Raw genomic sequence first — 27,329 nt, forward strand, 5'->3', positions numbered from 1 at the left:
GGGCGTGTGGCCAAGTCCTGCAACAGGCAGTGACGGCAGAAGCCGGGACAGGCTGCCTGGTGACCAAGGGGTCCGAGTGAGGTAAACGTGGCTCCCAAACCACCAGCATGAAAACATACAAACGCTTTTATTATTTTCTTTGTTTTCGTTTCCTCTTTAAATCTCTGATTGTTGAAAATATCCTTCGGTGACGTGCGGAGGGCGGGGACCGGGGCGTGAAGGACGGGGCAGCGGGGCAGGGAAGGTGACGGGCACCGGGCTGACGGCCGGAGGCAGGGAGGGCGGCTTCTACCCAGAGAAACGGGAGGACAGTATAAAGAAGAGTCCGGATCGGCGGGAGGCGCATCCCGAGGAGGAGCGGAGGGGGAGGCTCGTCGCGTGCCCACGTGGCTTCGCCCTCCGGTCCGACGGCTTCGGGGGGGACTCGCCCTCCCTCCCGGCCCCCCGGCTGGGCGCAGGGTCGGCGGGAGGCGGCGGCGGGGAGGTCAGTTGGAGGTATCGGAGTGAACACTGCCAGGGCCTTCTGTGGGGGAGGTCACTGAGGAAGGGGTGGTCGCATCCTGCCAAAGGCTCGTCGCGTGCCCACGTGGCTTCGCCCTCCGGTCCGACGGCTTCGGGGGGGACTCGCCCTCCCTCCCGGCCCCCCGGCTGGGCGCAGGGTCGGCGGGAGGCGGCGGCGGGGAGGTCAGTTGGAGGTATCGGAGTGAACACTGCCAGGGCCTTCTGTGGGGGAGGTCACTGAGGAAGGGGTGGTCGCATCCTGCCAAAACCAGCAGCTGTCACTGCGGCCGCCCAGTCCCGTCCTCAGAGGAGCTGGGTCGGCCCCGAGGCCCCCGCTGCTGTCACATGGTGTCTGCGCCCTGGGGAGGGACCCGAGGTCATGCACTCCCAACCCTTTGACCTTGGCTTCTCCTCGAGACAGACCAAAGGTCGCCCGAACGCTTCCTGCCGCCCTGTCCAGCTCGGGCCGTCCCCCGTGTGGGACTGACCTGTGCCAGGCTCTACACTACATGCCCCTGGGAGGTGACGACGGTGAACTGTGGGTCACGTCCTCCAGAGGCGCCGAGACGCGGCCCGTCCCCCAGGCAGATCGGGCGGCCCAGCCGGCAGGGGCTTCGCGCACGCAGCTCCCCACCGCCCGGAGGAAGGACAGAGGGTGAGTCGGGACATGAGACGACCGTGCGGAGACCGGGGCTGGCCGCGCGGAGACGCCTCGGGGGGGCCGAGACAGGGAGCTGCGCGCTCGGTCCAGGCCTGAGGCTCTCGATCCAGATGCTTCCAAGCAGTGGAACGCGCTGGGAGGACCCGTTTTAACAACCGGCCCCCCAGAAACGCCCCGCCCCGAACACGGGGGGACAGGTCACCACAGTGCTCTGCCGAGAGGACCCGTTTTAACGACCACCCCCCCAAAAAAACGCCCCGCCCCAAACACGGGGGGACGGGTCACCACAGTGCTCCGCTGGTGCCACACTCCTGGTCGTCCGCGTGTCTGAGGCACTGAGCGCCGGGACGCGCGTGGCTGAGGCGCCCCCGGAGGAGTGAACAGGCCTCAGCAGCGCCGGCGAACCCCCCGGTGTGTACCCCACTCACTTCAGTCCCCAGAACAGCTGGGGCCGTGGGGCAGGGCAGGAAATGACGGCCATTTGGGGGGGGGCCTCGGCTTGCACCCCAGCATCACCCGCGGCCCCTAGGGTGTCCTTGGCACCTGGCAGGTGCTGCTGGCGTCCGTGTGGAAAGAAGCCGAGGAGCAGGAGAGCGGCCGGAGCAGGACGCGGCTCCTGGCCTCCGACTCCGGCTGCTCATCCCCCGCCTTCGTCACCCCCCTGCGTCCCTCTGCACCGGCTCACCCAGGCGATGCGCTAGCTTTCCCGAGGGGCCAGGCTTCTCCTCCAGAGCAGCTGTCACCAGTTCCCCCCGCGTGAACAGGCTCCCGTCCACTCCACGAAGAGCAGACCGGACCCCACACTGACTGGACGCTGCGAGTGTGGAGGTCGCCCTCAGGCCCAGTGCCCGTCTCCCCTGGCTGGGGCAGCGGTCGCTCCGGGGGACGGTGGCGGGCAGGTCACCGGGGGACGCCGGCTCCTGTGCCTCGGCTGAGGAAATGGGGCATCGGGAGCGAGGCTCTTCCATACGTCCCCTGCTACGCAGCACAGCTACTGGACCTGGCGCTTGTCCAAAGCTGGGCTGGGTGGCCGTGTGTGGGCACTGCAGGCAGGGCACGGCTCCCTCGACGCCCAGGGCAGAGGGCAGAGGGCAGAGGGCAGAGGCTCCCGCTCCGGCCTCGGAAAGGCCTCTCGGGCCTCCTAGCGCCTTCCGGGCCGCCGTGCGTCTCGCCAGTGTGGGTTGGGACAGGGCTGTCCCCGCTCATGGCCCTCTCTTACACGCGAGTGGAGTCCAGGCCTGAGGGCTGCGTGGCACCACGGCACCCAGCCTGTGTCCCCTGCTGAGGGCACGGACGCCCTGTCACAAGCCGACCCCTCGGCCTTCTCTACCACGCACGCTACCTGGCGCCTAAGGGGCATCCGGTCGTGGCCCTCCACGTGACTGCCACGGCCGGGCCGCGTGACTGATGCACACGTGGGTCAGCTCTGGACCGAGATCCTTCCTGGCGCCTGCCCAGCATCGCCCTTTCCCGTCCGTCTGCTGCGAAGGCCCAGCACCAACCCCGCCACGCGGGGCACTGGAGAGACAGGACGGCCGGGCCGAGCCAAGCCCAGTTGCCACGGGAGACACGGTGTGCATGCCTCCACATCAGGGCTGGCTTTCTGATTTCTGTTAAAAGTGCAAATAGGGCTGTTACGCATGCGTGTCCACGTCCCGCCGTCGTGGGCTCCGTGCGTCCTGTGTCCACGCAGGAAGTTAACACCGAGGCGAAGAAAGGGCAGCTCAGCTTGCTCAGTGCTGGGAACTATTTATATCTGCAAAACCCCAAACACATCCACACTTCTACCCACTCGCACACGGCGTGCAAACACACACACGAGTCCCTCTCACTCGATCGTATTGTCATAGTGCTGACACACGGTCAGAAACTACAGCAGCTAAGGAAGGGGCGTGCGTGTGCACACACACACGCGCTGCGGGAAGTCGCTGTGCGAGCCGACTGCGGCCGCGTGTAGACAGATCTGATGACTCGAGCAGAGCACAGTATCTTTCACGCGCCACAGAGATGATCTGATTGGCCGATTCCACGCAGCCCCAAGTTCCTCATGTTATTTTTAGAGCCTTAGACTCCGCTTTGTTTGGCTGAAAGTCGGCCGTCGAGATCGCAGGTACACCTCCATGGGGCCGGCACCCAAAGGAACACGAGCGTGACCCTCGGTGGACACCTCAGAGCCGGCTACCGTCACACACGAAGCTGCAGCCCCCACGCTTGTCTGAGCGGCCGAGAGACAGCAATTACCCCAGATCATCACACCCACAGTGACATGTCGCATAGGGAGCGACACGGAGCCAACTCCACATCCCAGAGACTGGCATATTCAAGTACACGGAGGACACTAATAGCAATTTACGTGCCATCACTGAGACAAAGCCACAAAGGCTCCGCTGGCAGCCTCTTATTTTGAAGCCTATTATTTGTGGGAGGTACAGGCTGTAATCACAACAGAAACTTTCAAAACCCTTATCTTCCGTGACGCACCGAATCTATTTCAGAGCTGTAATTGCTATGTCACCAGAGAGTTTGCTGCTTAATGCACTCAAATGCCACTTAGTGTTTGCAGGGTCGTTACCGCCAACGGCGTGTGTATGGGGGGGTCCGGTGGGGACACGCAGACAGAGCGCATGGAAGGCCACGCAGACTGGGGGGGGGGCATGGCCTCTGCTGTGCCTGATTGATTTAGGGGAGGAGATTTTTGTTTTGAGAATTCCGTTTACTGAGAAAATAAGAGGAAGGGCTTGAAGACCATCGCCGCGCCCAGGAATTCCGAGGATGTCGGTGGACGCGGCCGGCGACACCCTCCGTCATTCTGGGGCTCGCCTCCCAGTGCGACAGCGGGCTGACTTTTTAAATTTTAATTTTCTTTCTCCTTTTAGATTGTCACAGAAATCTGTGCGGTGGACATTTTCCAGCTGTGCTGTGGCTCGGGCACTGGGGGGAGTAGGGCCGGGGGAACGATGGGGACTCGCGACAGTTCAGCGACCTAGAGGAGCGTGGACCTTGCTGGTGGTAAAGGAGATACAAGGGGATGGATGTGGCATCCAAACCAGAGAAAACGTCTCGTCGCTCAGAGACCATTTTCTAGATCTACGTCCAGCTAAGGTCCTAGAAGGCTTTAAAAACGTGTGTGGTTGTATTTTTCAACCCGGCTATAGCCTAGCCACGCCCTAGATGGCGACCCCTGATACTTGGGGCAATGCTAGGCATATGGGAAATCTTCAAGGACATATTTGACTCATTCGTCTCTAGATTCTTCTAGAAAACGCTCGGGTTCTATGTTATAGCCCTGAGTGTTTCATAGACTAGAAGCACAGAAAATGTTGTGCTAATTCAGAATGCAGGCTGATCTGTTTTTAAAAGACCAACACTAGAATCACCTATAGATCTGCATTTAGTTTTCCTGGGGTACCAAACCAGCTTCCACGCTGAAGGCCTCCCCACGGAAATGTAATGAGGCTGGGGGCGCCTCATGCCACGGGGCTCCCCTCCATTTAGAAATAGAGTTTTCTCTATTTTCTAAACGTTTCTAAGTGCGGAATGGGACAATGTCCACATTACGTAAAAGTTCTTCAAAATCAATAAGAAAAAGATGACCGTTTCAAGAATATACATATAAGGCTAATAGACATGAAAAATGTTCAATCCCACTAGTGAACAAAGAAATGCCAATTATAATTAAGTAAAATGAGACGCCATTTTGTGACTTAATAGTGGACAAAGATGCTAAGACATTGTCATCGAGCGTGTGAAGAAATGAGGATGAGCATAAACTGAGGGTGGGAATGACAAATTAATAGACGCTTCCAGAAGAATCCGCAGTTAATCACAAAGGCGTCAGACACATTCATATTCTTTGATCCAGCAACTCCATTTCTAGGAATGTATTCAAGGAAATAATAGAAAATATGCACTTGATTTTCTGTACTGTGATGTTTACCACAGTATTATTAATAACAGTAAAAAAACAGAAAACAGTTTAAATGTTCCATAGTAGAGATTGATTAAATAAATTACAGACTTTCCCTGTAACAGGCTCCTTACGCAGTTATGAAAGTAACGTTTGGGAAGAATGTTTAATGACATGGAAAATATTCTTAATGTATTTTTAGTAAAGTAAGTAGGTTACAAAATATCTTCAACACGATCATAACTTTTCCACACCCACAGAACACGCATTCTCACACGCGAAATGCTCGAAGGCGGCAGCCATTCCTCCTGTGCGTTTTCCTGCGTTTCCCAAACGTTCCGCGTGAAACGAAAAGGACACATAGCATGCGAACGAGGTGCGCCCAGCACAGTCCGCGTCTACTTCCGGTCTCTGGCTGCCGCTGTGAAAGAGGCCGGCACGACCAACCCTGCGGTCAGGTCCGGGGAGACAGAGGGGCAGCTGCGACCCGCCCAGGGAAGACAAAGGGAGCGCAGGCTTCTGTAACTCGTGGGACACGGGGACCCGTGACGGTCGTTGGTCAGCTGTGTGCCCCTTTGTGGGGTCTAAAGACGCAGGCTGGACGCGGCCATCAGCGGAGACGAGATGGCCAGTGCTTGAGAACAGGCACAGGATGTCGTGCTTATTTCCCCTGCCCTGATGCCCAACAGGTTGATGAAACCTTCGAGAAAACGCCCGCTGAACGAATGAGCGAATGAGCGAATGAGCGGAGAGATGAAGAAAGTGGGATCAAGCCCAAGGCCAAAGCTTGCCCCCGAGAAAGTGTGGGGCAGAGAAGAAGGAGGAAACAGGGCGTATACCATAAACGACGTCTGGCACGGCGGGGGAGGGGATAGGGCACAAGGGGTGGAGAAGCTGGAGGTCGAGGGTTTCCGCTGTGACGGATGGACAGAAGGAAAAACATCCATTCCTTTGTGGGAGGGACTCTGAACAGAACGCGAACGTGCACCTGTCTGTGGGATTCTGGGAAGGCAGATGAGCCGGCCGCAAGTCTGCCTGCTGGGGAGGGAGGAAGAAAGGAGGGAGGGAGGGAGGAGGAAGGAAAGGATCTTTCGGAGGGAAAGGGTAAGGAAAAGATGAGGCAGCAAAGGCCTCGTGACAACAGGTTCAAGCTGGCTCACTTAAACAAGCACGCGTTAAGCACCGACTGTGCACCAGGCCTGCACCGAAGGCTGGATGCAAGACGAGGATGCTTCTCCTCAGAAACCTGGGGCCCAGAGAGGCAGTAAGGCAAGAATCAGAAGGACCACGTGCCATCCCAGCCCACCAAGCCTGGTGCGGGCACGGGCTGGGGCCATGACGCCCCGAGCTCAGCCCTGGAAGCTGAGGAGGAGGACGACGAGACCTTTGCCCACCGCCATAGGCTCCGGGTTACGGACTCCGTTGCTTCCGAATTTCAACCATTCGTATGGTTAAAAACCTAATGGGAAGGCCAAGCTCACGAGGACGAGCCAGGGGGAGAGCCGCGTTCTCAGGACCGAGCTCTTCTGGAGCCTGCGGGCCAGACGGGAAGTCCCGGGCCAGGCGCCCGGTGACTTTCCACAGCAGAAAGAATCACACTAGACGAGCATGACGATGGACACCTACAGGCCTATTTTACTTCCCTTAAATTTTTTCTGTCATTTTCTGTCGTCTCGACTTTTTTGTTTGCGTTTCTAAAAACGTCCTAATTGTTTGAATAAACTCGAATTATATAAGTTAATACATATAAAGTGCCTAGCACAGAGGAAGAAGTCGATAAGTGTTAGTTATTATTACAATTATTAAATGTCGTTTTGGCCTGTTCATGTTCTATTCTTATTGTTTTTTAATTGTTCTTAAATTTACTGCTTTGCAGCACTTTACCACTGCTTGATCGGTTTCACAATCTTTGCAAGTACGTTCTCAGCGGACGTTATTTATTTTAACCGCTCGTCCCAGCTTATTTCGCGTTTATCGTTCCCCTCAGTACTCGAGCGTCTTGACTGCTGTCAGCCTTCACCTCGCCGTTTCCCGTGCACTCGGCTGATTCTCCTGCCATTCCCGTCCTCCCGCCGGCCCGTGTTTCGGCGGCGTAGTCGTCCTTCTTATTTCTGTCTTATTTCTTAGCTCTTTTTCAGTTTAAATGTCGGCGCGATGTTTTCAGTTAATTTTCCTAATTTTATTCGTTGTACCATCCTTGTCCTTTGTTGCGTTCACTCTTCCGACTTACTAAAGACGCCGCGTGTTCACTGTCGACAAAGAGGAGGGGCCGTCCTGAAAGAGCCCCGGCCCCAGGGAGGCGGGGGTGACCCCTCCTCACCCGCTTTGTGTTGGCCGGGGGCCGACTGCTAATTCCACAGCTGACGCCCCGAGTTCCTTCGGGACGACCTTCCACCCCCGACATCATTATCTGGCATGTGCGATCTATTACAGTCCTGGGCAATATTTTCCTCTTCTTCTATTTTGCTGTCCCCGGATTAAAAAAAAAAAGTTAACCTCTACTGATATTCCGCATAGGACTCCTGGGACAGTCTTGTCGGACACTTTACTGGACTGCCCAGTAAAACGGACTTTTTAGCATAGTTTGCCGTAAGTTAGAGTGAGGGGTGCAGCTCCCGGGCGTGAAAAATGATGAGGTTCGATGACTCGGTGGCTGACACGGCTGGACCGCACCGTGACAGGTATTCACACTCTAAATCTTCCCTCCCTATCGTTCCGTTGTTGAAAGCACTTTATTACGCTAATCTGAGTTAACTTCTTGTGCACGGTTACATTTTTAATAAAAAGTTCTGTTTGGACTAGGCAGGCTGACTGAAGTGGAAAGCACTTCTGGTTAGTTGTTCTAGGTTTGAGAAGGTCCTGCCTTCTGCCTTCTATCTCCGATTGGGGAGTATTTAGAGATCTAAACATTAGTATTTAGAGATGTGGAAAAGAATTTCCCTAAACTCAAAGCCAGAGATAAGTAGAGATTTTAAAAATATACCAAGTTTTAAAACAGCGACTGGATTTTTCTAAGAAAGAGGTCGATTATTTTATCTGAAAACAGTCAAAGAACAGGGAATTCCTCCTGAGAGGCCCGCAGAGGGCCGACCCCGAAACCGATGTGAACGCCTCCCACGTCAAATCCGGCCGCTTAATTCCTACTGTTTACCATTTACTTACTATTTACTGTTTGCTTACTATTTACTGCAGACCGAGGGCCGTGGGCCTTTTGGGGCACCCACAAAAACGAGCTGCCCCTCGGAGGCTGCGGTGGTTTCTTCATAGGGCGGAGGGCAGGACTGACTCGAGCCTGGGACTAACCTGACCCCGTCCAAGGAGCCTGGCCACAGGGGCAGCTGTGGCCTGGCCAGGTGGACGCTACAAGACACAGATTCCAATGAAAGCAGCATGGCGTACAATGTCACCTCACAGACGGGACTCTTTCGCAAACCACCGATGTCTTTTTTATTTAAAGCTTTGAAGTATTTTCCCTCCTCTTGTATTTTCTTGGGAATGGAAAAAACATAAGCAGACAGGACACGGGAAGAAGGCTCAGACACCCTCCTGCTCTACTGTCCTTTTAGAGCTCTCTGGGAAAGTGGCTTAACCACAGGCAGAAGGTGGCAGCGGTGGAAAACATACTCACACCCCCCATGAATGTGACAGTGCCGGGGCTGACGGCATCACTAGGTTTGAGCCTAATAACACTCTTTGTGACTTTTCTCCGAAGAGTCTCTACCGGAGGATGCTCGTTGTTACACTCAGACCCCAGTGTGGCTGTTTGGCGGGGGAGGGGCGGGTGAGGTAGGGCTCTCAGACGAGTGCTGGCCGGTCTTGAATCCCTCTTCTCTGTGACATAACTTGATTTCAAACGTCCTCCTCCACCACAGAGTTGGCTGGCTCCTCGGTGCCAGTATTCCAAGGATGGGACAAAGTACTGAAGGAAAGTTAAAATACATCCTTATGGCACTACACCACCTCAGGGGCACGGTGTCTCCACCTTGGCTGGGATACGATATGACGTAGCCTCATCCCCCAAAGTCGAAAATGCTGCCGATGACAGTTACTGAGTGAATGAACGAAGGAGTGAATAGGGGAATGCGTGACGCATGGCCACGCTCTTATCGATTTGTCCTCCTTCGTCTCCTGCACTTTTATGGCCTGTCCTCTGGGAAAAACGATGGACTGCAGATGAAAATGCTCCATTGGGAGGTCACTGCTCCTCTGATGACTGTGGGCTCAAATCAAACGCTTTTTGTCTCCAACGCTCAGCTGCTGCCTCGTGAAGGTTTAAGGTCCTGATCAGGTGCCGTGCTAAAGTGGCCGGCTCCGTCCTGCTAGCTCCGCCTCCCTGTTGGCTCCATCCATTGGCCCCACCCCACTGGCTCTGCCTCCCCATTGGCTCCGCCCCCATTGGCTCTACCTGTTGGCTCCACCCCATTGGCTCCACCCCCGTTGGCTCCACCCCCACTGGCTCCACCCCCGTTGGCTCTGCCGTAAAGGAAAGCCAGACCTCAGGCTTCCTGGAGGCAGGGGTCCAGCTGCCCTCTCCCACTGCCCTCTTCCCTTCTGAGATTGGTTCGCCGGGTCCAGCCCTACAGCTCCTCTCACCCCCTTCGCCCCTCCAGCTGAGCTGTCTGGTGGTCCCTGACTGCAGCACCAGAAGGCACCCAGAGGCTCTGTTCCAACACCTTCAAAGTTTGGTAAAAGAGAAGAATTAAAACCGTATAATTAAAGCGGGTTTTTAAAGATTTGCATGTGAATTTTAACGATCACCCTCACTTCCCGGTCCTATAATTCCACGTGGCAGCATCTTATTAAAATATACTGTAAGTGGAAGGAGGTTCTTCATAGCAGTTGTGACAATTAGAGCGATGGCACGTGCCCATGTGTTACCGTGACCCCGTGATGCCCCAATGCCTGGAATGTGTCCACTTGAACGGCGTGCTGTTTTTGTCCTAATGATTTCGATTTTATTCGTGTTCTCAGTAAATGTCCTTTTCTTCCTTTGCCTAACGTGGGAGAAAACGAAATCGGAAACACCTATGTTACGTTTACGCGGATAAAGCTTCACCTGTTTTTCCACTGCTGTAATTATCTCAGAGCAAGACGAACGAGATCTTTCTGTCATGAACTGACATCGATGACTTTGCTTTCACAGAGAGAATGCTAACCCTTAGTTTCCATTTTCACTCAAACGACTGGATAAGAAAACTCTTACAGGGCGTCTACTGACACCTAAGATGGGCTGTAGCGAACTCAGTCCCTTAACGCACACCGTAAACAAAGAACAAGCTGTTTCGTCACCGGAGAATGACGCCTGCTGCTACCACGAGCCTCTGAGGACGCAGAGGGAGAAGCTCGTGGGACGCAAGCTCTTCCTCCCTCGCTGGAAGCCCCGGGGGAGGGCGAAGCAGCAGTCTCGGAAAGCACAGCAGAGACGGGCTCTGATGGCAGAGTTTCTGGGGACAGGAGGCTGTGGCTGAGCCTGGTGTCCCTTGAGCTAAGAATAAGCATCAAGGGCCGGGCTTGGAGGGCTCCAGGTCTACTGAGTCGAAAGGGACCTTCGAGCTTGCTCATCCGGTCAATTTTACAGATGGAGCAACAATATGGGGCGAGTGACTCGTTAGGTGACAAGCCACAGGAAGGACCCCAGACTGTAGGTTGTCCCCCCACCCCCCGCCAGTCTGCCTGCGGAGGTTCTGGTCCCACGTGTGTAGCGATGGCAGCGAGGACCCCATCGGTCACCGTGCGGTGTGGCTATGCGAGTGGCGTCCCACAGTCAGGTTTAGACAGGGGTCTTTATAGGGTAGGAAGAGCAGAAGGACTCAGGAGATGATGCTCTCGGCAATGCCACTGCTACAGAACGTCATATATTTAATGCTGATTTGACTCTGACCCTCAGGGAATCTGCACTGGCCAAAAAGTTTAGAAAAGGACTTAAGAATGTTTTGAACTAAAAAAAATAAGCAGTGTATTTGTGGATTAAAAAGCATTTTAAAAAGACCACGACTAGACACTTTGCAGCTGACTAGAAGAGGCGGCCATTGGTCACTACGTGGCACCGCGTCTTCTCCAGCCTGATTCACTCATTCGAAAAACGTGTTCTGAGCAACTAACAGATGCCTCTGCCACCGAACAGGTGTCCGGGCGAAGGCTGAGACCGGCGAAGCACGGCCGTGCACATCTCCGCAACGCAAGCGGAGGGCCGAGGACGGCAGGGGGACTGAGGAGGGGAGGAGTGGACGCCGGCGGGGGAGGGCGGCAGGACGGGCGGACAGGAGCGAATGTGGGGGTGTGCGTGTCCGGGGACGGTGACCGGATGGCGCTGACTGGCGTCCCAGCACCTGGGCGGCAGGGAGAGGTGGAAGGATGGGGGTGGGGGCCAGGGCGCGGAGGACCGTAGGTCCACCTCAGGGACAGAACCTGCTTGGGTGGGTGACAGAGAGGCGCCGATGACCGCCGAGCAAGGACGGACGAAATTCAGGGGTGTGCACGGGACCGAGGAGAAGCTGAAGGCAGGGGCGGTGATTAGGGAATTGTCTCGACAGCCTCGCCGAGGGCCCGCCCCCCTGGGTGGACGTGCCGCTGAGTGACGGTGAAGGGTGTCTGTCCGGCTGACAGACGGCTGGAACCCTCTCCCTCCATGACGTGATCCAAGCGCGGCGAGTGTCCCCGCTGTCATCTGAGAACACTGAGTCCCGAAGGAGGGATGATTTAACGCTCGCTGTGGGTAAGGAAGGGGTCCTCAGCCCTTGCCTAACTCCACAGCCTTCTCGTCAGCAGAGAGGAAAAGTGACAACTGTGTCCTGAGCCCTCCTGGCCAGAAACCGGCCACCGGGAAAAGCCTCACGCAGGGAGCAAAGGCCGACCCGCGAGTCACCACCGACGGGCTCGCACACGGCGTCTGGGAGGACGGCGTGCGTGTGGCCGAGGCCCTTCCCACTCCTCATCCCGTCTTCCCCAAAGTGGCCCCAGGACCGAGGGTGGGAACCGCTGACCCCAGTGCAGGACCGAGGGTGGGGGCCGCGGGCCCAGTGCCCAGCACCCAGACCGGGGCTGACACCCACCCCGGACGCATGCAGGGCCAGCGTCCCGGCCCCGTCGGCGGCCCCCGCCACCCCCCGCCCTGCAGCCCTGCGCGGCGTGGTCTTGGTTAGAGGCAAGGGGTCTGAACGCCACAGGGTTTAAAATAGATCCCGGCTGGAAGACAGACGGGCGCGGTGAGAACCCAGCCGGGGGGGCAGACGGCGGCTGCCCAGAAAACGTCCTCCGCGGACAGACGCAACCAGAGCCCAGCTGGGTCTCCCATGGCGCCTCGCGCTGGGGAGATGTTTATTTTTATTTCTTGGCTCGAAACTTTCATTCCTGTCCTAGACTCTTCTGGTCCCTTTCCCTTCTCCTGGCAGCCATGGCCCTGCTCTGCACACACGTCTCGGCGTCCCCTACCGCCGTCTAAAAATACATCCTGCCCCGACAAGCTCCGTCTCTGGCAGGTGGCACAATCTAAAACTGACGCCGAAGGGACCTATCGCCTCATGGTGAGCCTCTGAGTCACTGTCCCTGCACGTTGAAGACCCAGAAATGAAACACACACAGTTCACGGGGAAAGATCAGTGCACAGCGAGAGGCTCTTCCAAGTGGCCCTCTCGAGTGCGGTGTCTGCGGTGGGCTTATGCAATCAGACGTAATCGTCTGCACGTGTTTGTCACCCTGCTTCAGAATGATTCCCAGCCCGCAGATGACGTCAGAGGGCCCGCGCTGCCCGCTCCCACCCAGAGCCCGAGGTCCGTGCTAGCGATCAGGAAGGAAAGATGCCAAGGAGCAGACTGGCCGGCCCCATGTCCCGCCCGTCACGCCAACCTTCCTCAGTTCTCCAGGATTGGGCCCGTATGCTCATCCCCACTCACGCCCAGACCAAAGCCGTTTCTGGAAAATTCTACCTGACATTTGAAAAAGACTCAGGAAATGCGCAAATGCACATATGCTTGAACTACCCCCGCACACCCGGGGCCACAGAATCCATCTGGGATCCGTTTCTGAGCACGGGCTTCTCCACCACGGTATGTCGTGTTTCCGGGAAGTCAGCCGTCGACACGGGAATCATGGCTCGTGGAAGCAGAGGACGGCAAGGCTCCCCGTGCTCCGGGAACCCCTGCCGGGGAGGCTCACACGGCCCGGGGTACACGGGTCACGTCGGCCTCTGCTCCCCTCCGGAGAGGGACTCGTTAAATACTGCGCAGACTCGGACGCGAGACTGGGCCCTAACAGTCACCGAGACACTCAGGGGCTGGGGCTGGCCGCCCACCACGCCGCCCCCACCGAGTAGCCAGCCAGACAGACCGTGTCCGAACGCTCCCGTGGTGGGGAGTGCTTGGCTCCAGGTGGTCGCCCCTTCTACGGACAAGGGTGACTGCGAGGAAGGCCCGTCAGGCACAGGGGTGAAGTGTGGCCCCTGGACCCTCTCCCGCCTGCCTCTCGTCCTCGTTCGTGATGGCTCCGCTTCTGCCATGGCGACGGCCTGTCAGAACCAGTGCGCACCGCACACCTCGCCTCTCCTGCAGGCTGAGCATCCTAAGCCTCTCCACATGCCCCGCCTGTGACGCCGCCGGTGCTCCCCTGGTCCCTTCTGGTCTGGCCGTGGCCTCGTGTGCTGTGACCGACGCAGAGCTGAAGGACTCATCGCCCGGCCTCAGTCCGCACAGACCGGGACGACACGGTGCACCACGCCTCCCCGCCCCTCCCCCCGCCCACCACTCATTTTCATCATAACGACAGAACAAACCATAAAAAGTCATCCCCATCCGCCGACGCTAGTTTTCTTCAATAGTTCTGAGCCAACAGTTCCACCGGAGGCTCCTGCGGCCGCTGACGCCCAGGAAGCCACCCCGACCTAAAGAACAGCCTCCTCTCCAGGCTGCTGTCGTCCTGGCTTGCTGTCACCACCGCTGAGACAGCGGACAATTGATCTGAGAAATCAGGTTGGATTGCTGTCCCAAATCCACACTCGGTTCTCCTCGTGTCTGTCTGATCGATTTCGCTCTGTGCGACACAGCTTGTCGCTATGAATTTTCATGCCAGCCAGGAGCCGCCAGCACATCCAGGAACAAGTGGACGGCCCGTAGCCCTGCCCGCCCCTCCACAGCCCGGCCTCGGCCTTAATTTTTCTTAATCGTCCTTCGGCAGATTTGAGCAAGGTGTTTTTAAGACCACCGACCCGGATGCCGTGGGTCTTGGCTACTGGTTGTCCTCCCTGGGTTCCCAGGCCCAGCTCGTGGCGACGCTTCCTACCACCACTGTGCTAGGTGCCACCTGTTCGGCAGCTCCTCTCGGCCGGACGCATGTGGCCGCAGGTGCCATGCGGACACTGATCGCGTCTGACAGCCCGAGACTCCAGCTGCCTGCATGAAGCCACCCAGTCGCCACGTCTTTGAGGGTCGAATCCTGCCGAGGGCGTGACCGGCACGGAAACGAGAACCGAGACGAGTCCTACTAAGCGGCGTGCCGAGCCCGGCAGCTCTGACATAATTGGCGGGGACAGAACACAGACAGAGGGGCTGTTGGCTTACGCTGATGCCTTGCGGGCTGTACATCTGACTGGCTGCGAGTCCGTCACTGTATCCTCCTGTCTGGCTGATAACATGGCGAAGAGTATCCACCTAGACAGATGAACAACAACAAAGAGGAAGTTAGTCGGAGCACGCAGGGCAGCGGGCGCGTCACCGTCATGCGGGCCACGCCAAGGCCAGCACTCCGTAGCCTTTCCCCGCAGCTCCGGGGGGAGGAGGCTCCTCTCTGAGTTCCGCAGGTGGGACGGTGAGGCGGGGACGGAGCTGGGGCGCCCACCGGAAACGATCAACGGTGCTTCGTGGGGTGGCGGGGCCTGGCGGGGCTGTGGGGACGGAGGGACAGAGTGCAGCGGACGTCCCTTCCCCTCAGATCAGCCCAGATCACTGCCCACTCGCTGGGTCTGCTGCAAAAGCCACGGTTCTGAGTAGAGGGGACGCGCTCGACCAGCCACCTCGCGGGGACAGCCGTGCGTCTGAGGACCGAGCTGACGGCAGCTGTCTGGTCATTTGACCAAAGTCTGGCCGCGCCTCCTCACACTCGTGTCCGGGCTATTTCCCGAGTGAGAGGCTGAGCCACGGCCAGCTGGTCTTCTCCAGGCACGTAGTGCTTCGTGTCCCACGTGTGTGGTGGGACATTGGGTCCACACGGCCTGGAGTCCCCTAGCACTCCTGACCCACAGCCTGCCGCCTTCCCTTGCCGCCAGGGCCCGTGCCGGAGCCGGAGGACGGCGTCCTGAGGGGTGGCGAAGGCGAGCTGCTCACGAGGGGCCACCGAGGGGTCATGCCACACGCCTGAGTCACGCCTCCCATCGGGGACAAAGACTCATCACCAGAACTCAAGTCCTCGCGCCTTCGGGAAGACTGAGAAGAGGGGCCCGGTCGCCTGGCTGGGTGTTTCTAAAGATGCACGTGGAGATGCGGGCTACTAAGGCATCTGCCGGCTCACTCGGCGCCTCCACACCGGGCAGACGGTGAGCGTGAAAACCCACGACAGCACGGAGCCGGGGGAGCGGGGCAGGGCCGGGCGCCTCCTCCCTGTCCTTCGGGGAACAGAGAAGACGCGGGTCCCGCTGCCTGCTGAGCCCGGTCACCTGGCCCTGGGCTTCCTCTCCTGGCCCTGCCTTCCTGCCGTGACTGACAAGCCAGAGCCAAATGCACTCACAGAATGTGGACGCGGTTCCCATGACAACGGCTGTCTTTGCTTTGGTTTGGTTTGGTTGTTGGTCAGTTTTTGTCTCTACGTGTCCCCCGCGCGCTCTCTCTCTCTCTGGACAAGGAGCAGAAGTGCCAACAGGACTGAGGGCTCTCGGCTGCTAGCGCATTCGCCTGCCGCACATCGGCTGGGTCCCTACCTGTGATTGCACGTTGGCTCCAACCTGGGCCCCTTGGTAAGAGTCCCCATTGAGTGACTGCACGCTCATGAACAGATCTCCAGAGTTTGACATGTTAAAAGAACTGGAAGAACCTGAAAGGAAAGAGCGAGGCACCGGATCACAGAAAGGAAGAGGCCCGACCCCCGCAGCCGACGGCCGAGAGGAAGCGCGCCATGCAGAGCGGCCCCACGGGCAGAGGGTGAGATCGCGACGCCCGCAGCCGGAAGCAGCGTGGGGAGCAGAGCGAGCGCGGAGGGAGCGTGCGGCCCGCGCCGCCTGGGGCCGCGGGGCGCTCCCTGCAGCGCCCTGGGCCGCGAGGGGACGTTTACTCCTCGCGGCTCCCAAGCGGAGAGAGCCGCCGGGCCCAGGATCTCCCTCTCGTGCCCCTGAAGGTCTGGGGTCGGCAAGCGGGAGTCTGTGGGCTGGTCAGGGACACGTGTCACCACCCTGGTGCACAGCACCCGCTCGGCTGGGTTCTAAGCGTGCTAGTGCCAAACCCGCCTGCCGCCCCCTGGGGAGGGGCGTCGCGAAGGCAATGCCCCATGGGGGCTGGCCCTGCGGTACGAGCCCATTGCCATTCCTGATTTCTAGGAAAAAAGGGGCGTTCCTGGCTGGGTGGCAAACAGCCCTAGAAAGCCGCCAGGAGGGCAAGAGCTCGTGTACTGTGCCCCTTTCCCCCGCCTCCTGCCGTCATGGAGGAAGACGAAGCAGAGATGTGCCGGGGACCCTCGAGCACGCACGGAACGTGACATGCGGGCGATGATAACAATAATTAATAAGGAACAGAGGTGGGCCTCGAGCAGAGCGGTAACCCGTCTGCTTTCTGCTCCTGGCGATGGAACCTTCTCCCCAGTACGAGGCTTCAGGTCCATCCTGGCGCCACCCGGGCCCCACGGTGTCACGGGGGGAGACCTAGCCCACCCTGCAGCTCAACACGAGGGTGCGGAGAAGCTTGCTGTTACCCCGAAGCCATCGTGCAGCTCAGCGCATTAGGAGAGAAAGCTGGACATGCCGAGTGGGTTAAAACGTGACGTTAGCCAGGAAAGGGGGAGGCCCGCGGGGCCCAGGTCGGTTCCGCTCTGCTGTCCTCACCCCTGACTGCTGACTGCGCTCCTGCCCTGTGCCCCAGACAGCCCTCGTCCGTGTGGCCTCGCCCGGCAGCGGCTTGGGCCCGCCTCTGGCCTTCGCTCCCCTCCCGCAGTGGGGCCAGCTCGCCCGGAGGGGGACGCGGGACGGAGGCTGGACTCCGCCACAGAGGGCCGGCCTACCCAGCTGCGTCCTAAACTCTGCCTCGCTGCCCTTCACACGTCCCAGGCAAGAGCCATGGAGGGGAAGCGAGGGGCTCGCCCGAGGACCGATCACCTGGGGCAGCCTTGGGGTAAGGAATGGCCCCCGGTCTGTGCTCTGTGGGATGTTAGCCCACAGGCAAGGAGCCGGCTAACGACTCTGTGACACATGCTGGCCCCTCTCTTCTTGTGGGAAAAAGGGGACGCGTGCTTTGGGGGTGCACCATCCCGAGAACTGGACCCACCACAGCTCTGCGAACACCCTCCTCGTCCGGGGGAGCCAGGCCTGAGCGGGTGGCTTTGGCCGGGTGCTGCCACATCCCTCCCGCAGCGGGCACAGGTCCGCCTCACGGAGCGGCCGGAGACCCAGGCCTCGGTGCCCAGAAACAACCTAAATGACAGCAGCCGTTTGGTCACGAGCTGCAGCACACGCTCACATCTCGACGGCCTCAGTGCCCGGACGGTCAGCTCCGAGACGACAGAGGCGCATGCGACGTCAGGTCCGCTTTCCCCGCGGGCCCCGGGGGAAGCCAGGCTCCCTGCTTCTCTGCCGGCCAAACGCACACGCGAGGAGCGTGGCTGACGCCCGCTGGAAGCCGGTCCGTTCCATGGGGGCCTGGAACGTGCCGCCTGCGAGACACACGCGGCCGCCGACTCGGGAGACCGAAGATGTGTGTGCACAGCTGACTGGCGCCCACGCCCTCCTGTGCCCACGGCGCCCCCAGCGCGTAGCGGAGGAGGCCCGGGCTCGCGCCCGCTGCTTCGCGCCTCCGTGTCTCCGACGCCACGTGCCGCTCGACCAGAGCTGCTGACTGGGGGACGGGCCGGAGCCCTGACACCGCGGGCGGCGCGCAGAAGCCCCCGCAACCCCTCAGTGACCGGGTGCGGGCCTCCTCCGCTGGCTCCAGTGCTGGAGAGACCGCGCGGAGCGGGAAGCTGGGCAGGACACGGCTCGCGCGCAGACGTTGTCACCGGGCTCCCCGCTGGCGCTCAGGGAACTCCGGCCGGAACCTCGCCTGCGGGAGGCCGTGGGCAGCGACGGCTTGAAGCCGCTTTAAGGCGCTGCTGGCTACAGGTCCTGACTCTGGCTGGGAAAGGGGGGCTCGGGGCTCGGTCGAGCTGCTGTCCAGGTGTCCAGGGCGTGACGGGTCACCTAAGGACGCTGCCGCACTAGCTCAGGCAAACATGGTGATGGGAAGATGTGTTAACATCCATTTTCATAAGACAATTTCCTGCGTTTCCACTCTAAAGAGTCTTCAGGGGACTTAAATTTGTGAGGGGGGGGAAAAGCGATTACCTTCATACGTAACCCAAAATGCTAGCGATGAAATCGTAACCTAGAGCAGGGCTTCTTGACCCCGAGCCCCTGGGATTTGGGGTCAGATAATTAGATCATTCTTGTTGGGGGGCGATATCTTATATCTTACAGGAGGGTCAGCCACGTCCCTGGCCTCTGTCCAACCAGGGACGATGCCAGTAGCACCCACTCCCCAAACCGTGACAACCCAGATGTCTGCTGGGGACGCTCTCTCCAGCTGGGCGCCAGAGACCTAGGACGGGATGGACTTACTTTTTCTTTCCGAGGAGCTCACGTGCTTAAAAGCATCGCTCACTGTTTTTCACAGTGTTTTCATGGAGCGGAGGGGTGAAGTCCTGCCCCGATGCTGGCAGCTTAGAAACAGAAACTCTGGACCGACTCGGGGGCCGTGCTGATCACGGTGGGTCCCACGCCATTTGCAGGGTCAAAGACCGAGCCTCTTGGCTCGATGGAAGTTGACCGCGTCCCATGCTCGCCTCTCTGTTTTCCACGGCTCTTCCCCCTCTACATGCAAAGGCACTGTTACTTCGCATGCAGGGCAAAGTGACAAAGGGAAGGGCCGTCTGGCTGGGCGTGAGACCCTCCAGCAGGCAGGTGTGCGGGTGTGCGGGCCAAGGCTCTGGCACCCTATTCTGCTCTGGTACCCTATGCTGGGAGGCCACCCTTTTACTTCCACTTAGACACTAAGGGTAGAAACACAGGAAGAGAGAACAGCTCCAGTAGGGTAAGTTCTTCCGCACGAGACTACGGGGGTCCCCGTGGCTCTGCCAGAGACGGGCACACCTGTCCTCAGATAGGGACACTCAGAAGTGGCCTAAATACAGACGCTGGCAGAAACACAGGAAGAGAGAACAGCTCCGGTAGGGTAAGTTCTTCCGCATGAGACTACGGGGGTCCCCGTGGCTCTGCCAGAGTGTCGGCCAGCTCCCCTGGATGTGTGGCCTCCTCTCGAAAGCGTGTCCTACCCACGGCCTTCTCTTAGGAAGCTGGCATCCAGGGTTTTATAGGGCGAGCTTCCACCAACCCGGAAAACACTGCACGTCCTACTGAGGGCGTGACAGGCATGTGCACGAGGGCTTCCCCCTAGGGACCAGTGCTGGAGGGTGGCCGTCCTCGGCTGAGGCTGCTGCTGTCCTTGACACACACCCGCAGCCTAGCAAGAGAGTTCAAGCCTGGGGTGCTGAGCCCCAGCCAGCCTGGGGTTGCTTAGCTGTGCCGATCTTAAAGTATTCGTGTGCCGTGGCAAAGCTCTGTAACGCACAAGCCAATTTCTTCCCGGATGTTAAAATATTCTCCAACATTCCCGAGAGATAATCCGACCTTCCTCTGAGGGCCATGTTTTCTGAGATTTAACTCTCGCCTTTGTGACCTCATCACAGATAGGAGATGGAGGGTGCGCCCTTCGAGCACACGCCGGAAGGAGGACAGACCCGGGGTTGTACCATTGCTTTCACTCGTCCCCATGTTTGCTTTCTGTTTTTCAAAATTTAAATTTTCTTGTCTTCCTTCTATTTTTCCTCTTCACTCCATCTATTTTGCTTAATTCCGTTGGTGTGAAATGTGATGTTGGCCAAGTATTTCTAAATGCCTGCCAGTCCTGCCCAGGTCCTGGTTTTAAGTGAATGTTATAAATCACGCTTAAGGAAATAGGAGACGGGCACGCCTGTCCTCAGAGAGGGACACTCAGAAGTGGCCTAAATACAGACGCTGGGAAACCGCTGTCCACACAGAAGCCTCTGGAGGGCAGAGTGTTTCCCTGCGGTCTCTTCCTTGCAGTGGAAAAGAGTATCTATATTCAGTAAAGCTTCTGGAAAAACACTCCCGCGCCGATACTGAGGATATAAAACATCCTCAGGTTCTAGACTCTAGACTTCAAATTTGGCCAGTATATATTTTCACGTTAACCTTTTCTTTGAAACCTGCTATCTATTTTCACGATCGCGTGTCCTTCAGAATTACTTAAAGGCTAACATGTGACCTTAGAAACACCCTATGTGAAAAGTCTGTTTTAAAGTTCTCCCTTTATCTGTGCAATGATGTGGGTTAAGAGCCGCGTATACGTGTACGATAGATACTGCGTATGATGTTATGTTCCACGTGCGTTACAGAAGAGCCCGTTCGTTTAAAGGTCCAGGCTGCCGTGCGTCCACGGCGGTGTTTTCTCTGGGCTCTAACTTCTGAAAAAGCACCACAGAGGGCTCCTTAGCTCCCCTTTCCCACCCTAATTTACTCCATGCTCAAAACAGTCACTTGATGTTTAAGCCACCAGAAATTCTCCTTAGAAAACCGTAACTGTTGACTGGCTTGGAGGGAGCCAGCACAGACCTCAGACAGAGGCGAGGGGGTTAAAATGCTCACCGTCCTCTTTAAGTGCTTAGGAAAGAAGGGAAAGTTACGATGCAGTAATGAAGGGAGGCAGAACCAGATTTGAGGGCCCGCCTGAGGACCGGCCGTAAATCACGCCAGCCATCTGCGGTGCAGGCCTGTCAGAGACGGGGGGCGTCGCTCTGATGTCTGTCTCGCATGACGGTAACCTCCCAGGAGTGTTGAGTGGGTGTCTGCACCCACCCTTCTTCCAGGGAGACCGACGGGTGAGGACGTCTGCCTGGCAGTGTGACTCCACCGGCACTGCTGGACCGAAGTGCTTAGCACGGCCCGGTCAGGGGACGGGGGGTGCCCGGTCCTTGCGCTTGCCGGCCGATCCTTTGTCAATCAGACCGCGATGGCAAAGGACACAGGACACACACACACGCACACGCTCTTCACGGTTGCCCTACCGGCGTGCGGGGGAAGGTAAAGCTGGAAGGAACTCAGCACCTGCACCGTCCCGCCACATTCGTGCTTACGAGGCCCGGGCCGCCGGGCCACCGTGGGACAGCCTGTCGCAAGATGGGGGTGTCTGGAAGCTCCTGAAAACGTCAGCATGGAGCCGTACGTGACTCCGCGAACAACCCCGTGGGCAGAACGAGAACTTATTTTAGTGAACAACCGAGCTTCGGGGTGAAAGATACCAACCCCCTCCCCCGGACATGCTGGAAATGAGACTTTTTATCATGTTGCGATCTAACATTGCTGAACGTGCGACCTTGTAAAATCGGAGGCGTCCGTTTCCTTCGATGGGCGCCCTCAGCCCACATCGACGTGTCTGGTTCCCCACGGGGGAACATACCCACCGTACTCTGAGACCAAATGCATTTCATGAGGAACTGTTTCTGCTCCTTCCCTTTAAAAAAACGACCAACTCGCCTTCCGTGGCATGCGCACATTGAGGTTACAGTTTGTGCGTTACCAACTATGTTTTTCGCCTGTAGAAATTCAGAACTGAGATACAAGGCAAACCCAGAAACATATTTGTCAGCCTCAACTCTCAAGTGGGTGATAGATGCATGTTCATTAAAACGAAACCAGGAGCCTAGCACGTGACTGACGTTACAACGTGAGAACTGGAAAACGAATGATCTGAATTAATGACTGGCAATGCCCTCTGCAGTTTACATACAGAAACCAACAGAATAAAATAGTAAGGAATAACAACTGTAAACAATGTACGGAAATGATTGCGGTCTAGCTCTGCAGACCAGAACATTCTCACGAGGTCTCTGCCAGAAGAGTGAACGTCAATGCGCAGACTGCACGCCAGCGGGTCACCCAGAGACTGTGTGGTGGGAACAGCCGTGCAGACCGGGGTAGAGACTCGGTGAGGAACACGCTGGACGCTAGGACCCCCGGGGACCGCGCCTAAGGACCAGGTCTAGCTTCCTCGGCGGTGTCTCTGCGAGGAGAATCTAGGGGCCTCCTCTCCTCACCAAAACCGAGCAATGTGCCGTGAACAGACACGTCAGCACTCGCCCCGGGCGAGCCCGACCTACACAGCATCACACTGTGATCTTCGGAAATGAGAGGGCAACCCCGGGGGGCTTCCAGCAAGTCAGACGCAAACATCAACCAACGGGAGCCTGAAGAATGAGAGGAAAATCCCGATGCAGGAGAAGCACGTACAGAAACGGAGCACGATCCCCCCAAATCAAAGAAAAAACTAACCAGCTGAGTTGGGAGTTGAGGGTGAGTTAGCTTGGCTTCCGTGGGCTGACACGTTGGTGGCAGTGACAGCCGTTTTGGCAGCGTAAATATTGGCTTCCTCTTGGAATTTACCTATGTTCTTCTTGTACCGGATCCGCTTATTTCCAAACCAGTTTGATACCTAGGGCGGTTTGAGAGAAGACGAGGGCATTAGCATCCCACCTTCGCACACGGCGGGCAGAACGCGACGGGCTGGGGGATGGTGGGCCGGTGGGCGGCTGGCCCGATGCCACGTGGGACCGCCCCCCCGACCTCAGGGACAAGTGTGGGCTAAGAGCTTCGACAGTGGCATTTTCCCGTTTAACGTGACACGATTGAGCAAAACCGTGGTGACGAAAGCTGTGCTGTGGAGGGGCTGCCCCTTGAACCAGGGCCCTCTCAGCTAAGGGCGAGCGCTTTAAATCCGCTTACCTCTTAAGGGCACGACGCCGAAATAAAACGTGTTTACAGACAAGTGTAGTTTTGCAAGAATTTTATTGTCATAGCGATGCTAACGCAGACTTTGGGCAATAAAAACACACGGACCTTTAAACAGCCACATAAATCCGTGTCTGATACGGGCGTTTTCGTCGATGGGCTGAATTCAGGTTTTCGGAGGTTAAATAACTTTAATATGGACTCGATTCTCAGCTGTCCTGGACTACGGGCCTCGGCGTCCACAAAGGTCAACCCCACAGCTTCTGCGTGCGTGCAAAGCTCGCTGTCATCTACGTAAGGAAAGGCCGGAGCAAGCACGCCGCTGACAACGCCTCCGCATTCCAGGCCTCCCTCGTCAGAGCCAATGCACAAAACAAGCATAATTCACTTTCGTTCGTGAGTTTACGTCCTCCGTGAGGCTCCCAGCAGCTGTCCTGGCTTGGTTCTGTGCCCCGGCTCCTTGTATACCAAGGCCTCTGCCAGATGCAGGGGAGACACAGTGACATTCAAGTTTTTCTCCCCTAATTCCTCCCTTAGGAAGGAAAGTTTTATGTCTCATAGTCCAGATGCGATTCTACAATAGAACGCTGTGGTTTTCATATAATTACGAAAAAACAAAAACAAAAACAAAAAAACCCAACAAAAACTCCTATGAATTTGGTTTGGGTAGAGGAGGTTGATAACACATCACACAGCTTACGCAGAATTTATGTTTATCCCAGCAACGGCAGACAAAGAATTCTTGCAAAATTATACTTATTCTTTAAATATATTAGCAAACTATGACAATTTCATAAGCTGACGCTCAAAGTCTTAGGCAGCATCCACTGCGGTGGAAATGCCAGGTCTTCGTTATAAAAATGAAGCCACAACCGTTGCAATATTAGTAAAGGAGAGAAACAGTCAGTAAGGAAAGGCTTCATTTCCTGTAAACGCTGGTGCCGAGAGAAACTGAGTGAGCCCAGGGCACCCATGCTAGGCCCACCACCCACCTAAGCTCACCCCAACCCCTGCTCTCCTTGCCGTAACGCTTCACGGCCACGGGCAATGAGTACGGCCGCGGTTGCTTCAACTTCTAAGCGGCACAGAGAGGGGGAGACAGGTGGGGAGCTCTCTGAGGGAGCTGGAAGAGCTGGAGGACGGGGGGGAAAGGCGGAGGCGTTGGGGGGCAGGACGCGAATGCCCGGGGCTGATCGCATCAGCTGCGGGAGAGAACCGAGGGGAAGGGCGCGGGGGAGGGGCCGTGTGGGACGCCCCCCGACTGGACCGGAGAGCAGAACCGGGGGAGGACGCCGGCCCGCTCTGGGCATTTCCTGCCTGGATGGTGTGCAGAGCCCGCGTTCTCGCTCGTGGGCTCGCTGTTCAGCGCCACGGACCCAAGGGCCGGGGCTGATCGCATCAGCCGCGGGAGAGAAGCGAGGGGAAGGGCGAGGGGGAGGGGCCGTGTGGGACGCCCCCCGACTGGACCGGAGAGCAGAACCGGGGGAGGACGCCGGCCCGCTCTGGGCATTTCCTGCCTGGATGGTGTGCAGAGCCCGCGTTCTCGCTCGTGGGCTCGCTGTTCAGCGCCACGGACCCAAGGGCACACCGGTGACGGACACGCTGTCGCGGGGAGTCGGGAGATGCTCCGGGGGACACTCGGACTCACGCTGGGGACACAGCGAGTGTAAAGAGCCTGTGGGCAGAGCTGTGGCAGGCCCGGCGGGAAGTCAGATGGGCGAGTGGTGCTTGGGACAGACGTCGCCGTGAACGTGGACAAGCTCGCTCAGACTGCAGAAGGGCGCTTTCCAAAGTCAAGTGCGCACGGAGCCGGGGTCGAAGCGGATTCCCAGGCCCTCGCTTCCCGGCCCCAGAGAGTCTGATTCAGGACGGGGCGGGCCTGGGAAGGCACCTTTCTAAGCAGCTCTTGCTGTTGCTGAGGCTGCCTTCGGAGGACCGCCCTCCAGGCGGCAACGTGTCACGAGGGTGGCTCAAGCAACGGACTTCAGAGGCGTTTCGGTGTACCTTCTCCCTCCGCATCGCAGGGGGACTCGGTGGTAAGTAGATTTCGAAGGAATCCGTGACTTAGAAAACCGGTTAAGAACCATAGGCTAGGGCACGAAGAAATGAGGGCTAAATAAAGAACAATATTTTACCGTAGCTAGAGACACCGGACGCCCTAAGAAGACTGAGCAAGAATGGACCGAGGAAGGACGAAATTAAGAGAGAACAGTGCCGAGGAAGCCGAGGTATGTGAATTTCAAGATGGGAGGGAGATCGGTAATGAAGACAGGAAGGAGGGAGGGAGGGAAGGAGGAAGACAGTTCAAAGGGCATTCCCTGGATCTGGGAGCCAGGCGGAGACATCATGCGGTGCAACGGCCCACGGCTGGTAGATGGGGTAACTGAGACCGGAAAGGAAAGTGCGAGCTCCCTGAAACCCCACGGCCGGCTCTTGGCAAAAACACACTCCCAGCCACATGCTCTTCCTGTGATGCCGCATCGTGCCGTCTGTCCTGGGACCTGCTCGGCGATGGTGGCAGAGCGCAGCTGCTGTTGGGAGGGAGTCACGTGATGGCGAAGGAGGGCGGGCACGGCCTCGGGGTGACGCGGAACGTACACAGTCATTCTGATGGACAACTCTCTGCGTCTCGAGTTTCCTGAGGACGGAAGCGCAGCTTGCTGGACAGGCCGGGCCTCCGTCTTCCATCGCGTGATGCGGACTCGCTCTGGAGTTCGTTCTCTCCTCAGTAGGGAGCTGGAAATCCAAATCCCAGAATTTGAGTTCAGATAATATGGAAGATTCCACGAGCGACATTCACTGATTGTGCGTTAGCGATGTGGTTCACGCCTGGTTCATGGATCAAAGACGTAGCCGATCTCAGCAGAAACGTTGATCCTCTCTTCTTGCGGACAAAAGGTCTAGATTTGGCTGAGAACGGTTAGAGACCTAGACAGAACCAGGCCACCGGAGTCTGCCCACTGGGTCCTGCTTTCCCAGGGCTATCGAGACTGTGAATGACCTTCGGCTGGGTCAAAGCGCCCAGAGGAGATCTGAGTTGAAAAGGGGTTAGTTCTTTCCACCTTATCTTTCTGGAAAGTTAGCTCTTTCCACCTTATCTTTCTGGAATCACCCAGGGCTTGTTGGGAGGCCCTGCCAATCTCCTCACTGTAAATACCGTGAGAGGAGTCGGCACTCCCACGAGCCCCGATGGGGTCGGCACCCTGCGGGGAGTGACAGAAGCCAGGATTCAGTTCAAGGATGCACAGTCGCTCAGCTCACGCACGGCAGAGTCTGCTTCCTTTGGAAAAAGTTAAGTGACGTTTCTCGCTACAGCGGAGAACTTTCCGTGGTAAATTTCAGGATGATCCCTCCTGGTCTGAGCTAGAGACGGTGGTGGCATTCAAGGTTCAGACTGCGTCACGAGTTTGGCTGGGGTCTTCGAGGAGACAAAATGTCCACGCATACAAGTACCGCCTACTTTTCTACTTCATGTTCATGCTGAAGGCTCAGGCTGATGAAGGTCCTACATCATGCATCTTTTCTGCAGGCACCTGTCGTGGTCATCATTCTCTGGGGGTGGAGAAGGGGGCACTCGGGTGTGATCACGACGACATGTTAGAATCTCTACTCTCCATTGGTTACAGCGAGCACCTCAATGGAAGGCGTTTCAGTCCTTTTCACTTAAAAGGTCTCGTCCCAGCCTTGTAAAGTGACCGGGTTGGGTAAGAAAACTGGGCTACGGGACTGACCGTGTTTGAGAAGATGAGGAAGGCAGACCGCTTCCCACGGCCACGCCGAACCCGCCCCGTTCGCAGCCGCGGGCGGCAGGGAGATGCCGGACGCGCTCCACCGGCTTGTCTGCCTCCGCCGGGCCTGAGCGGTTGGCCCAGGTACTTACCTGGACGCTGTCTTATCTGCACACATCCCAGGCTCACCTCGCCGGCTTAGGCACTCGCAGGGCCTGACAGTTCTACGGCGACCCCCCCAGAGCCCCGCGGGTGGCTGCGCCCTCGGGGTCCCCACCTGGGACACGGTGATGCCGCACTTCTTGGCTAGCTCCTCTTTGGCTTCCTCGCTGGGGTAAGGGTTGCTGAGGTGGGAGTAGAAATATTCGTTCAGGATTTCCGTCGCTTGCTTGTTGAAATTCCGTCTCTTCCGCCTGCAGAGGAGAAAGGAAGCAGGAGAACAGTGCAAACGGGTTCGCGCCGAACGCGCGTGGACGGGGCGGGTCCGCTGCCGGGGCAGGCGCAGGG

General features: G+C 57.6%; 1 protein-coding gene across 1 annotated transcript in view; it reads right to left on the reverse strand.

Moving 5' to 3' along the window:
• Positions 1 to 108: 108 nt before the first annotated feature.
• Positions 109 to 27,329, reverse strand: part of PBX1 (PBX homeobox 1) — a 219,103-nt gene continuing 191,882 nt past the window's right edge. Inside the window, exons 6-11 of the mRNA XM_025044014.1 lie at positions 27,100 to 27,235; positions 22,639 to 22,798; positions 15,973 to 16,085; positions 14,621 to 14,710; positions 2,476 to 2,483; positions 109 to 570 (exon numbers count right to left, since the gene is read on the reverse strand). Coding sequence (XP_024899782.1) covers positions 486 to 570; positions 2,476 to 2,483; positions 14,621 to 14,710; positions 15,973 to 16,085; positions 22,639 to 22,798; positions 27,100 to 27,235 — 592 coding nt within the window. The 3' untranslated portion in view covers positions 109 to 485. The remainder of the gene's footprint in view (positions 571 to 2,475; positions 2,484 to 14,620; positions 14,711 to 15,972; positions 16,086 to 22,638; positions 22,799 to 27,099; positions 27,236 to 27,329) is intronic.

The sequence above is a fragment of the Pteropus alecto genome, unplaced genomic scaffold (assembly GCF_000325575.1).
Source record: "Pteropus alecto unplaced genomic scaffold, ASM32557v1 scaffold101, whole genome shotgun sequence".
Classification (NCBI taxonomy): Eukaryota; Metazoa; Chordata; class Mammalia; order Chiroptera; family Pteropodidae; genus Pteropus; species Pteropus alecto.